Source organism: Bombus vancouverensis, chromosome 3, assembly GCF_051014615.1.
Source record: "Bombus vancouverensis nearcticus chromosome 3, iyBomVanc1_principal, whole genome shotgun sequence".
NCBI classification, from domain to species: Eukaryota; Metazoa; Arthropoda; class Insecta; order Hymenoptera; family Apidae; genus Bombus; species Bombus vancouverensis.
The window spans coordinates 2,464,598-2,479,660 of record NC_134913.1 but is presented as its reverse complement, the minus strand read 5'-3'; the positions used below and the strand labels follow the sequence as shown (position 1 = coordinate 2,479,660).

At 39.1% G+C, this 15,063-nt stretch overlaps 2 protein-coding genes across 2 annotated transcripts in view; one reads left to right on the top strand and one right to left on the bottom strand.

The window, feature by feature from the left end:
- LOC117164134 (uncharacterized) overlaps window positions 1-4,010 on the bottom strand; it is a 103,714-nt gene extending 99,704 nt beyond the window's left edge. The window contains exon 1 of the mRNA XM_033346982.2: window positions 3,847-4,010. The gene's annotated coding sequence lies outside the window, so the exon portion shown is untranslated. The remainder of the gene's footprint in view (window positions 1-3,846) is intronic.
- The window catches only part of Phlpp (PH domain leucine-rich repeat protein phosphatase), a 90,977-nt gene that overhangs the window by 44,748 nt on the left and 31,166 nt on the right, over window positions 1-15,063 (top strand). The window contains exon 5 of the mRNA XM_033346980.2: window positions 4,777-5,009. Within this exon, the coding sequence (XP_033202871.2) occupies window positions 4,777-5,009 (233 nt within the window). The remainder of the gene's footprint in view (window positions 1-4,776; window positions 5,010-15,063) is intronic.

Sequence of the window (15,063 nt, the reverse complement as noted above, 5' to 3'; positions counted from 1 at the left end):
TCAAAACAAACTGACTCTAACCAGGAAAACATCGACAGTTAAACTGGCACGATCTTCGTTAAAAAATAAAAACTACCAAATAATCTTTTTGCAGGGTACAAACCTCTGACACGGCAAAGCAACAATAGTAGACTGTACTTGGAGCGAAGAAAAACGGAAAATTTCATTTTCCCCGGACGCTTCAATTATCCTCTCGTTTACACATCCACAACTATCTAACATCTATCTACACCTGTATACACAAGATACACACACGGGCAAGGAAAATAAAACGTGGGTTGGTCGATTTGCGTTGGAAGTTATGAATTTAAATCGTCCAATGAATATTTATACGGTCATTCGGCTGTTCTCTGCATGGCATGTCCCGTTTGTTGCATCCTGCTCATAAGAAAGTCATTGGCGATTTAATGGCCACGCGAAAACTGCGACTCTAACGTATGTATCAGTGGATCGATGGTAGTCGTACCTTGTTCATGACGAAAATCGCTCGTAAACAACGGGACATCGCCTTCACTTTGATGAAACTTTTCACTAGGCCACAAAACAGCTAGTAACTTGTAAGCTAATAACTTGAAGAAAAGCTTGGACAAATTCACTGACGTGTGTAAAAATGGTATTTAGCGGTCCCGAGAGTACCTTTCGCTAAAACGAGGTCGGAATTTAGTTTTGTGTCTATTAAGCCGCTAATGATTCTATACAATTTCGTATTTTGCGGTAAATAAATTTATCTATATAAAGGACGGTGCTAAACCGGTTGGACAGAAAAGAAAGCGGTCCATTGCAACTATCGAATTGTATAATGTAATATTATGTATCCATGTAATAAAATATACGTCTATTAATGCAAAGTGGATATTTCGTATTTTGCTTCAGAATGTTTTCCATTTAAACAGGCCTAATATTCGTTGCTACCCAAAAGTTTGATCTTCTAATGTGTGACGCGCTTAAATTCATTTAACCAGGAAAGCTCGAATCCCGCGCGATTTCCTCTGCTGACAACTAGTTTTAGCGTACATATAAATTGCATTGCTCGAGCTACGAATTTAAATTGGTTTTTGTACTAGATATAATAACTTAGCGGGGAAATATTCCAAATGAGTATGTTTTTCTAATATTTTCCTAATCATCTAGTTTGCTTTTCTTCGACATGGAAATCTATAACTATGTATTTAGTATCTACCCAAAGAGCAAAAGCGATTCTAAATAACTGTGTCAATCGGAATGTTCATATTAGGATCAATCTAGCGTGATGATACAGTTTAGTACAAATGGTGTTGACGGTTTTGTGATTTTCGAAATTGTTGAAATTGTTGATTAAATAACACGTTTTAAAGAGAAAATCAACGGCAGAAGCGTAAAGTAACTAACGTTACCAAGGTGACGACCGCAATGGATAGAGAAACATCCAGCTTTTTGGCAATCCACGCTGTGGAACAGCGGTATTGACTGATTAGAATCGAATCACATGGTAGAAACTAAACGACGTTAATCAGAAAAGCCAGTGCACATTGATGGCAACACGACCGCGAGATTTGTTTCAGATTGCGAGTCATTAAAGGGAAAGGTTAGCCAACTACAGAGCCAACTACTATTGAAACTGACCGTAGCTGTTTAAATCGGTAGAGATTGAACCACTTGCCGTTTCCTAATTACACGCGATGATCATTTTTGGCAATAGTTTCATGGTTGTTAATTTTACCGAGTATATTCTAAATTTGTTCGAATTTGTGGAATTTAATTTAACTAATTACGATGCAGCGATTTTAGGGAAGACGAATAAGAGCATAATAATCGATATACTAGCACAAAAAACATAATAATTGATTAAAAATCAATTCAAATAGAAATCGAAGAATTAGCGGTTGAAAAATTATTGCCATTAAGATCATAATTTTAATTTTCAAATTGATTTCAAAGTTACCACCACTTTTATCGTCAGCTATTAACCCAATTAAAACTAATTAAACCTTATTCCAACATAATTCCATTTAATAACAATTTTCGTCATTTTTTTTTACAAGAAAGTGCACTCTTTTATTCACAATCAGATCATTTTAGCGATCGACATTAGCATTGTAAGAAAAAGTTTTCGGGATTGCTTAATGAGTCAGAGCGTTGGCCAAGCTCCCTGTAGCCTGAAAAGCTTTCCGCAAAGTTTTAATTGCCCGCGACCCCGGTTTGCCCCATTGTTACTTTGCGTCGCGTCGATGACGTTATACAAGGTGGTCATCATTTATTAGGTGTTCAATGATAATACGGTTATATGCTATGAACAAGGAATGGAACTTTTTAAAATTTTTATATCAAGATGGAAAGTGTATTAATCTTTATCTATGCATTAAAAGAGAATTATGTGATAGGAAAAGCTGGTACCAAGATTTATATAACCTTCCAAAAGGTAAAGCTGTATAAGAAATATTAATCAGGTTATATTTTATTCCACTTCTAACTCTTCCTTCTAAAAAGTATTCTACTCGGATTTTCATTGAATTATTCACTAATCGCTGATCTTATTAAAACTATTAATTCTGTTCTGAAAATATAAGAAAATTCAAATTTTAATTAAATCAATTACATGCAATGGAAATTGGAATAATCAACTTGAATTACGATTAACCATCGAGTATATCATAGTATCGAATTGAGAATTCCTCGATATTCTCTGGATCGACGGTGGCTACAAGAAAATTTAAATTACATGAAAAATTTTAAAGAAAGAAACGCGATATTACCAATCATCGTAGATCTTAATTTAAAAGAAGCCTTCGATTATATAGAATGAAATGAAACGTAACTTGAAATGAAATTCAGCGAACAAGCTTTTTCCAAACGACAATATTATCGAATTACACGAGTCTATAGAGATTACTTTCATAAGCAATTGTTCCCCAAAGGATAATGTTATCGGACAAACGCTCGTATATACACATTAGCGTGCAATTGTTTTCACATGGAAGCGAATCACTGGCAATTATTAATTCTCTCCCAAGTGAATACGTGGAACCCGGTAGTCCCATAAGAATTCCACGTAAAATATGATATCACACTCGAGCATGCACGAAAATTATAATGAATATACATAGGTGTTCAGTGCGCTCGTTCAAGATAAAATTGTATCAGGCATCTCTTTATGCGGACCCAGAAAGCAGTGATTCTGAAATAAGGACTATGGTTTGCAAAGAGAAATCGAAATTACCGTAACTACCGAAAATATAAAACTCCTTGAGAAACAAAAATTTTTTTCATATTATTCTAAAATTTTGCATTGTATTACTCTATCATAAAATAACATTGTATCTATTGATTCTCACAAAAAAGGTGAAAAAAGACATGCTTTTATTAAATTACATGAATGTATATTCGAAGCTAATTTTCAACATGCTTGGCGGCCATATATTGATACACTGACTGAACAACATATTCATAAAAATCTGAGATGTTCTTCAGGTGAGGGATTTATTCTAAATAATAATACCCATTTCTCTACACGCATTCCACAAAAACATGCGTTTGCACACACATACGATCCACGCACATCTATTATCACCCGGTAAGAACTCGATGCTACTGCCGCAATCCAGCGAGTGGCGATCGCGATCGAATAGTCAAACCCGATTCACGTAGGCCGCTATTATTCGAAGCGAACTACCCGAGGGATGTATTGCACGAATCCACGCGATCCACTCGCGACAACCAAATAAAATCCGATTTGCATCGATGTTTTCCCGGATGCTTTTGGGAAAAACTCGATCGGTTGGTCGGTAGCCGCGTTGTTAAACCGCGAGCCGCGTTAGGCGTGGTTCACGCAGCGTGAAACGAACGCGGCGGGATTTAAAGCTGGCTCACCTCCGACCTGGCTCGCTCGAAACGTCGATGGACAGCTGCCACTCGTAGTTCCGTGTAATTAGATGACGCGACTCGGCTGCGTTTGTCACTGTCAAAAAGCCGGCAGAACTGTTGATCCTCCGGAATTTATCGCTCGAGAGGTAACTGCTCGCCGCGCCGTTTCGCGAGCTAACGCTCCGATACAATGAGTTTTCCAAAAGGACCGTCCACGTTTTATGGCGCTGTTGGTCATTCAGAACGGATAGTTGTTTTCGCAGCTCGTTTCGTTCAGAGTGCTCTACGATTAACTTGTTCAAGTGTGTGTCGCAATTGGGAGATTCAAGTGTGAAACTATAAAATGTAGGTTTGTAGATCTTATAAAAATGTTGAGTTACAGACAGGTTTAATGAATGAAGGAATCTCATAGATGATTAATACATTATTAAGAGGTTTAACCTCTTAACCTACAGCATAGTTTGAGAGACGTGATACGTCAATGTCATTAACTTATTATTTACTTTAAGATAATAAATCTTTCTTGTTCGATGATCAATTGGTAATAATTATTTATCAAACATCTTGTAAAATAAAATAGGTTATACCTTACACACGCATTTATGTATCAAAAGATATGTGCGATTTGCACAACTTCGAGCGCTCAGTCAAACCGTGAAATGGCTCGACGTGTGACCGACCATATTGTTGTTTATGGCACGCGCTATTCCAACTTAATCGTGAAGCAAGGGATTAAGAGTCAAAGACCAAAGGTAAAAAACCGTTCACAAAATTTCGTACGTCAAATATACATAATGATGATCTGTCTATAACAGCCCTAAGATGATCGATGGTCAACCCCAGTCTTGCCATTCGATTTTACCGAAACAAGTAACGCGACAACAACCGAGTCAAATTGGTCGTAACTAAATTTGATATCAATCATCCTGATTTTAGCCTGTCCAGAGTCTAGGCCAGAGTGGATGGAACTAACTGGCGGGGGTGCGGTGTGTTATGCCCCGTCACGTCTGGGCAAACTAGTACTGCGTATCACTGGATTTCCAAGAGTCACTCAACAGTGTCATCAGAGTCAACAACAAGAGGACAGTCACCATCGCGAGACGAGACACTTATATCTCGGCTTTCACCACCCCTGGGACAGAGACTTGTGGAAAAGTTGGATTAAACAGGTAAGTCAAACAACGTGACAGAACAATTTACAACGAGGAAATTTCGTTTCTATATATCGATCACAGTCTTAAACATTTTCTTTCTTTACACTTTATTCTTTTCTGTTTTACTTCTTTTTGCTATTTCTTCAGTGACTGTGGCTCAAAGGAAAAATTGTATCAACCAAAGCGTAAAAACAGAGTATGAGGATGGATATACAGGGAGTTTCAGATGGTCTCGATAAATTATCCTAAAAATTTTAACCTGAATAAAGTTTCTATGGTTATCGGTCAGTGGTTAAAGGTAGTAGAATACGGTATGAAAATTTGATCGCTTGTTTCTGAAATATCCTGTATTTTTTAATTTTTTTTTTAAGATTTTAGGGTTAGTGGATCGTAGATTTGTTAAAATAATGAACTGCAAGTCGAGGCAACCATTCAACAAATTTCTCACACGCGAATATTTAAACGAAAACTTCCCCACGACTGTACAGTTTTATCACTCGTTTCCCCGCATCAATATTAATTAATTTTAATCGTTAGCGTTCACAAGGGTTTTCGCGAAATTAATTCTAATTATCGGCATTAAGCTCTCCGCGGGTAGAAGACGCTCGGCCAAAACGTGGAAGAGTTTAATCGCTGAACGCGTTTCACCGAATTGCGGACGAAGGGGGATTAAACGAGTTGCCAATTTCAATTAAGAGCACGATTACAAAGAAACCGTCCCTTCGCCCCGAAGAAAAGCCATTCGGCTACGGTCAATTTAATTTCCAATCTAATTTTTAACGCTTGCTTCCACCCAAGAATATTCTATTCTTCCCTTAAAGAACCATCGCTAAAACAGAATGAAATGGAACGAAATGGAATTGAGCTTCGTTCGAATAATTTGGAATAAATATTTATCGTGGTCGCGTTTGCTCCGCGCGAAAGCTCTTTGCTTGTTCGTGGAAAAACTCGAAAGGGATATTTGAAATTTTGTCTCGAAGAGTTTCGAGATTGAAGGTGAAATTGTTTCGTTTTAGAGATTTTTCTATGTGCACTGTACGAATAGTTTGTGTACGGTACGATGGAATGGGGAATAATGTGGTGAAAAAATAAATGGGAAATTTGAGCTGAAATTGGGAGAGAATAGAGTTTGAAAATTGAGGGGACACGTGTTTTTGTTTGTGGCAGTTTTGAGGGGAATCTTGTACGACGAATTTTAATATAAGTTCTCTTGTACAATATGCAAATATTAATAAGGAATAACCAAGGTATAAATACAATTTTTGTTCTAATAATGCATTCAATACAATTTATTGTAAATAAATATAATATTTGACTTTGCAACGCGTGAGGAAGTTGTCAAATAAAATTGACTTTGACACGAAACTCTCACGCCGCAACTTTAGCAACAAACAGTGCACTGAAAGCAATATAAAAGAAGTAGAAAAGTAGAACGAAGAAGAAGAAGAAGAAATGAAGAAAGATAAAAAACGTGTCAAAAGTAAGATGACTTCCGCAAGAGGAATATCAAAGTCGAAATCAATCTTCGAGGGGTGAATGTTTGCCAGACAATCGCGACCGACTTAAACTTTAAGCTTCTGCCGGCGAAAGCAATTCCAGAGAAGCTGGCTAGGCTAACTCGCGGAAGAATGAGCGATCCTTATCCTTGCCGCTTGAATTTTGCATGGCATCCTGGAAACGAACACCCTGCTCCTGGACCAGACGAACCGAGGCTAGGGGCTTTCGTTATAATATTCACAAAGCGAGAAAGAGTGAGAGAGGCAGGTAAAGACAGCTATGTGAAAATGAGGTGTAGCTATGAAGAAATCGTAAGTTTTCGCCGACGTTGCGGACAAAAAGATAAGAGGATTTTCTAAATATTCCTTAGTTTTCTTATGAGCACAGTATAGTTAGAGATTTACGTGCTTACGAGAAACGACCTATTTTCCATTACAAATATTACAAATTAAAAATGTCTGTTGATATTAAAAATTAAGAGGTATAGGTACATGTGATAACAAATTTCTCATTTCGCGTTAAATTCAATGTTCATTTAAATGAGAAACGATACTTCATATATACCAACATAGTACTCATTCATGTCGTTTATCTTGAAACACTACATATTAAGCAACAATATAATATTTTATGTCCATAAAATCACTCCAAAATCAATGTCGATTCTCTGTATTCACTTAGACCTGCACTGCTGATTCCAACGACGATATTTCTGGAAGGTATAAAATCGACGTATCTCACAATAAAGCGGTCATTTCGAAGGTCCACCACTGGTGCAATATTCACGATCGTAGCGCACGTGTTCCCTCAGAATCGAGAATTCACCAGCCGCGCGAGTCTGAACGAGATTCAATAAAGTACCTGGAGAGTCCAGCGGCCGAACCATCGAAGGAGATCAATGCTTTTGCATTTTCCGCAGACAGAGATCGTTATCCGTCGCTGGCTAGACGCGGAGGGAATCGAACAATCGCGTCGATATTTGTTTGAACGCTGGTCACAGAACTGACTTATGGGATTATATCCTTGCTTGTAGCAGGAAGCCATTGACCCGGGCAGCTCTAGCCGACTTCGAGGTCCGTTTCCTTAAAAAGATACCAGTCGTCGATTCTCTCTCTGGTTGCATTCACCACGAGACCCGATACCCTGTCAGGAATAAAGAAAATCCGTGGGTTCAATAAACGGCCCGCTCTAGAATTCAATCGGCATCGCCCGCTCGATATTTCATATTTCTCGATATTAGTGCACGAAACTTCGTCGAGTAGTTTCTGCGTGCACACGCGGACGATTGCGGTTTCCGGAGCCAATAACGGGGGGGGGTCACGACTCGATGATTACGATCGTGTGGCTCGTCGGACCGATGGCATGTCTGTGGAATGATGAAAAAGAAGTTTGGTGTTAGGGTTTAGGATTTCGTGGGTTTTGTTTAAAAATTGATAAATAAAAGTGAGATATGTGGATCAAAGTATAGGAAGACTATAAATTAAATCATTTATTTACTTCTTCCTAGTTTTCTGCTGCCACACATATCGGTTTTGATATTCCACGCACTAGCTGTTAAATACCCGCAACGATATCTTTTTTTTTTGTATCCTTATTCATCAAGCCGTCTGAGGCTTAATTATGTATTTACGGCACTTGCTTGTTCAAATCTTTTGTTATCTCGAAATAAAGGACGACCCTGTAGCACATTACAAAGATTAACATTCGGATGAAATCCGATCAAGCGAATAATCCGTAAGCAATTTTATAGCGGGGGAAACATTGACAAAGAGCGGAGAGGAAGCGACGCAAAGGGAAACGATAGAAGATAATACCGTTACGGGATGTCGATCCAGGCGGGCCACTGAATCAGAAAGGTGCACCGTACATTCGCAAATGAGGCCAAACACGCGCATCCGCCGCGTTTTGATGCAGCTTAATCGAATCGTCCCACCAATAACGAAGAGATGCCGGAGTTGCCCGTGTGCACCATAGTTGGCTAGGTGTTGTGGACACTAATCCACAGGGACCAATTCGATTTACGCGTTCGGGCGTCTCCGAAATTGTACCATAAACGCGAACGATTACCGATCACACACGGGTACCACCAGGTTCGATAGTGGAGCTTCGTGTGGTTCTTTGAACTTTGCTTGTGAAACTGGGTTAATTATAGCTGAAAGGAAGCAGGATGAAATGATGATGAAAATAAATGTCGCGTCGTGTGTTATTGTTTGCGAGTTTCTGAATATTCTCGAGGTTAGGTGCCATACTGATGAACGATTTTTCTCATTCTTTTTGTTATCGAACAGAGAGCGATGTGCACGTGGCGAAAAAAATTTCTAAATTCTTTAACACGACTGGAAAAATTCAATATTATGTAAATGGAATGTGAAATCTGTAATGTAAGGGATCACGCATATATCAATTTGCAGTATATAAAATCTATAAAGACGTTTCCCTCCCGAGAGGAGGTCGACGACGCGACGCGTCAAGTGCCATGGAGAAATCAAAAGAAGGAGCGTCTTTTTATATCTCAGCCGGATAACGACGGAATGATCGAGAAATCGAAAAGAGCTACGAGAAGACAATTGGGAATAAGAAAGACGATGGTTGATGCTATCGAGTGATTCAGAGCACCGAAAACGGGAGGAATTCGAAATGATGCAAACATTGGCCTAAGGGCGTTGTCGGAATATGAAATCACGATGAACAAACTTTAATATCCAAATGTAGATCACGGAATGTCAGTATTGGCCGCAGGAAAAGACAAGAAAGCGGTTGGAACGTCTTTTGTGTTCCGTCAGAAGCGTTGCGAAAACGTTTCGCGTTATTGCTTCTCTACGTATATATGTACCTGCTGGCAAACTGCTAGTTATTCGGGATATGCGCGGATCGATCTCTTATCTTAGAACGATAGAAGTCGAGTTGCCTGCGCATTTCCAATTCTTTCCAATTTATATGTCACAAAATCGTAGAAGCATAAATTTAAAAACCTGTTTTATTGTATTCTTTTGTATTTTTGTACTTATATACATAGAGAAAGAAGCTATAAATATTACGAGAATACAACAGTTACCTATTTTATTAGTTATACGTCACAATTTCGAAAATGCTGTAGCGTAATAATTAGACTACGGACTTTTACGTAAATTCATAGTTCTATGAATACAACATTCTGCGTTTGTGAATAATTTCACAAAATCGAATGTTCAGGGTGAAAATGGTGGATCGTGTCGCAAAATGCAAATATTAGCTGGGAAATTTTGCAAGTATTTCGGACGCAGGTGCCCAGGTGAACTGGTCGGCATTAACTATATTAGCTGGCAGACATAACATGAATTATGGAGGAGGATTTATCCCCTTTCCCTCTAGCAGACAGCAACTTTGATGGCTTCAAGTATCGACGTTACGGTAGCCGTAACAGCTTATAATCGCCTATTACCAATACTGACGCACGGTATTAGACAAATTAACCTTAAACAAACTAGTGAACAATTTGTCCTATGAACTTTGAATGCGTTCTTCGTAGATTATATATCCTCACGTTTGCATATCGACATTACGACATACTCTTCTCATACTTAATAATTCAACGATCCGTCGTTCCTACTCCTTTAATGTTTTATACAAATATTTTGTTTCATAACGTGGCAGTTCATATAAACGTTGTTTTTTCTCGTTGCATATAACAAAATCTACTGCTTCTCCGCGTTAGCGACCGCTCGGAACAGGAGATAAATGAGCAGCAACCGCATTATCATCGAAACACCAGGACATGACGTGGATCAAAAATTAAACGATCCCAGGCATCGTCGTTTCGTTAGGTCGGACACTTTGACGGGAAACGAGGAAAGCAGGAAAATGGCCAGCGCGTGCGTTGAATTATTCAGGGATGAGCCAACGACACACGCAGCTCGAGTAGGAGAACCCGAGCGCGCCATCCTATTTGTATCGTTGATCGGTGAATATTTAGCGACGATATTTATCCGAATCATGATCTCGTATTTCGTTCCAGTGTGTCACGTTCACATGGCTACGTTCGATCGTTCAATCGACTAAATCAAAATCAATATTCCTCGCAACAAATTCTAGTGACGCGTTGCTGCGGTCCCTGTTCGATCTGGCGAATACAAAGTTCTGTTTGCACCGCTTTGATACGTGCAAGAAACTTGCTCGATCATTGCTCACAAACTTGCACACTTCTGAACGGCAAGCGAGATATTTTGAGCTTGTGTATCGTTTTATCGATGGATGAACACCATGTACGATGGCAAGAGTTGATAGCAGCAGATTGAAGATTGGATATACGAAAGTTGATGTGAGCAAATACCAAAAGTCTCGATCACATTGGTCGAGTTACCTACCTAGATTCAAGTGATTTAAATTAATGGATCAAATTAGTTCCAATGAAACTTGAAACTAAATTGTATAAACTGTGCAACTGTAAATACACATAGCGTCAGGGAATTTAGAGAACGCAGACAGTGGGCGATTATTCGCATCTCATGTACCACTGCATCATTAATTAATCGTATTCATTACGTTTCATGCCTGTGGGAATTCGGTGTGCATCGCCGAAATCGAAGTGCCACGCATTCATACATACTGTTTTAGAACATTTGCTATATCAGTACGGTGAAACCGTATTCAAACTCACGGAAAATTAATCTAAATGTTGATTATCCGACGTGCAACGATAATTAACGCAACAAAAGGAAATTAACGTTATCATAAACGTTATGTGGGTAGGGTTCGCTTACAAGCCTTTGTTTCAGAAGGTTATCTGTTTGAAAAAAATGTTCCACCGAGCATCAGAATTATAATAATAAAATATTGGAAACATATGAAATATTAAAATGCGATAACAAACGATACCTGTTCAATCGTCCAACGAACAAAAATCCTGTTCTACTCGCATTTCGCATATCACTCGTTAACACACGACACGTGTTTCGTTCAATTTTATACTGGCACGTCTCGTCGAATTTATTTCGTGGTCAACGATGCTTCCACTGTAACGAGACATTAAAATTTCCCAACCGATATTATTGTGGAGCAGCGGTGACACAACGATGCTAAATATTTAATTTATTTTTCGAACTCGCAAATTTACGTCGGTATTCTTCGGACGATATACGTACGTACCTCGAAACGAAAAATTGCCATTCGCCATTCGGGCATCGTGTTTCGGCCTAATTCCCATACGTTCGACGGCCAGAGAAAAGGAAACGACTCTTCGGGGGTTGGTAGAGGATGAACGGAACTATCAGCCACACGAATGGCTGGAAATTAGGACTAGCAGTTTTTCGGCTATTTATTGCTCGGGCTTTGAAGTTATTCGAAAGCTTTCAGGAAGTTACTGTACCGCTCTCTTTCGGGTTCACGGTATAGAGGTAGATTTTGAGATTTGTCGGCGATTCGGTCAGTTCTATACTCAGTCCTTGTGTGTTCAAATTGTAATGTGCACGAATTTTATTTCTTTCGATGTTTTGCTGAATTTAAATGAAAAATTCTGATGATCAATGTCGGAATGAATAAAGCGATGAAAAAAGGAGCAGAAGGTTTAAAAAGCTGATTTCATAAAAATTGTTTCTCGTAGCTACTAAATGTAGCGGGGCTGTAAATTTCCATTCTTTGTTCCGATAATCCTCCGAATCTGAATACTGATCCTTATGTCATTATACCGACAAGAGACCATTTTAATAATCGTTTAATAAACTGCTTTCAATCGAGATTCTATACCGGATTCGGTACAATTAAACGTAAAGAAAACCGAGGCGGATAACGGTGCTCAGAGCCGCGATACTTACAAGCGTCTCCAATTTCGAAGTTGTTCGAGAAGATATAAAGTTCAAATGGCGATTTCAGTCGTAAATCTTCGATTGGATCGTCGAGGTCTGCGGCGAAATCCACTGTAAATCGCGAAAGTTTCTTCTTAATCGCTGAAAGGCAGTTCGCGAAAGTTACCGCTTACAACATCCCTTCGATTTCCACCACCTCTCCCGACCGACCCCCTCCACCCCCTGTTTCTAACTGTTCGTCCTTAAAAGTCTTAACATCGTTCGAATGTAATACAGACGTCGAATTTTCCAGAACTGAGGAACTTGCTCGCGATCTTGGCGCGATAAAAAGTTTGTTATCGAGCCGATTGTTTCGACGTTTGATAGCTTTGGTTAAAAATGACGTTTTAATGCCCACACGTTTAAATTTCCGTTTCGAAATTTCATTTCGAAAGAAACGGAATATTTGATGGAGTAGATTTTATTCTGTTGAGATATGTATAATTTTCTGCGCTGGACTGGGTTAAATGCGTGGTAGAGATGCTTGTATGTGAGTGTCGGTGTGTGAAAGTGCGTGTGCGCGCGGCGTCTCGAAAACAGATGAGTGTAAACTAGTCAGTCGGTTAACAGTCGGGTATGGAAGAAAGTGCTGAGACGCGTGCAAGTGTGTATCGATGAATATATAAGAAATCGTCCATGAAATAAATATATTACTATTTTAATATGAATCTTCAGTGTAAATTTAGTGTTTCTATAACATTATTTCGGCTTCAAAGATTCGCAATTCTCAACATATTCTCCCAATAGGTTATATGCTTTCTTTCTTTTCATACATGGCATAGACAATACCATTCGCAGTGTACAATAACTTTTTGTATTACACGTATCATACAACGGACCAATTCTTTTGCTTTTCTTTTAAGCAAAAGAAGTTGAAACAAATTTTACAGTTCGCTCGATGCTTAGGAAACGTTTCATTTGTAAACTCAGTTTATTAAGCGGGAAGCAAAAAAATTGCAGAAAACGCTTCGTTTGTGGTTCAGGTGTACCGAGAAGAAAAGTAGACCTCACCCTCTCTGGGTGAATTTCGTCAAAGCTGGACCCTTAAGAGGTTAATCCTTCCACGCTCCCTACGTCCGCCATTTCTTGCTCATTAATTCAAAAGAATCTTTCGAAACTTATCCGCAAAAGACCCGCGAAACGTTCAAAGATCGAAAACAAAAGGAAAAAAAGAAGTCGCTACTCGGCTTTCAGCGAGTCTCTTTGATTTATTTCCAGCTTAGGCATCCATCCCCCTTAGCGTGTTGAGTTTTCTCGCTTCGGCGTCGAGTGACATTCCGGCTTCCGCCATTATTCCGTCGGAGGATCGTCTCTAGAGGGAGCGAGTTACGGACACGAGTTCACATGAATTTCCGCTCGTTAGCAAGCACACAAAGAGGAGACACAAACGCGTGCAGAAGAGATCCGTCACCCTTCCTTCATCCTCGGCTTTTTTTTCCTTTCTTCTGTGTAAAAATCGTCTTCAAGGGTCCTTGAAACGTTGAAGAGTACCGCGTGACACGATCAAAGAATACGTACTGATTAAAGTATACTCTTCCGGAGAAGCGTTCGCGCGAAACTATCGCGCAGAGGGTAAACTCGTCGAAGCTAAATCGCTTTAACGGCTGTCGTGTACGTCCTGTGCGTCCTATTTAACATTATTTTAACTCTTGAAGAATTAAAAAAAAGAAGGAAGTTCTTAGATTGATAAAATTTTACTGTGTATGCACGTTGGACTTGCTGATCGATCGAATAACAAAATTCTTCCAGTGCACGAAGTTTATACTCTTAGTGAAGTACTGGACTAGAAATGTCCAAAATGTCTCACACGCGAGGAAGTTCCAGAATCTTTTTCAATCTCTGACCAGCACCGGCTGTAAATCTTAAATCACGCTCGAACACTATTCAACCATAGAACTCGTGCGACGTGCACAACCGATTGCGCGCTTCCCACCATGTCGTCCCTTCAAATTCAGACAATTTTAAAACTTTATAGAGAAGAGAAATTTCTCGGGACGCAGCTTTCCACGAAAACAGGCGTCAAATGACCAAAGCTCGAGTAACTACGAGTCGGTAACTGACGTTCATCACGGATGCAGCAAAGATTTAGAGAGCAAGAAAACCAGTTTTTGCCCTACGCTGATTTTCAAAAAATTCTCGCAGTGATAAGAATCTTTTCCAGTTGCTACAAAGAAGCAGGCAGAAGGGTAATAACTCAGGTGACATTCTCGACAATTTGTCTTAATAATAAATATAACTATTTGTACATTTGTTCTCAACTAAAAGCACATTTACACTTCCATAGTACTACTCTTTGACGTACAGCGCAGACGAGTACAAGACAAAGCAAGTATTTCGTCTGTGGTAGTGGAGACGCGTGTTTTAGTTGAGGAAAAACTTTGCACTTCCAGGGAACGTCGCTTCTTCCCGTTCGAAAGTTACGAAACGGCTTTTAATCAATTTCTCGAGGAAATCACGTTTGTACCGTGTTTCAAATTTATGGATCAGTGTACGAAAGGAAAGATCGTGGTTAAAAGAATTGTTCGATGAAAATTATTAACAATCCGTGATTGCTGGCGCCATCTACAGCCGGTAAGAAAAGCGGAAAGAAGTAATTTGCGTTTGGCCGTAAAAGCAGCGATCTGTAAAGAGTTGAATTACTGAGAAAATAAATTATTTATCTAGGAGCGCTATTATAGCGTATTTACTAACAATGGAATTTAGTACAGAAAAAGTTAAACATTTTTGTTCAAGTTAATGTAATTATTACATAC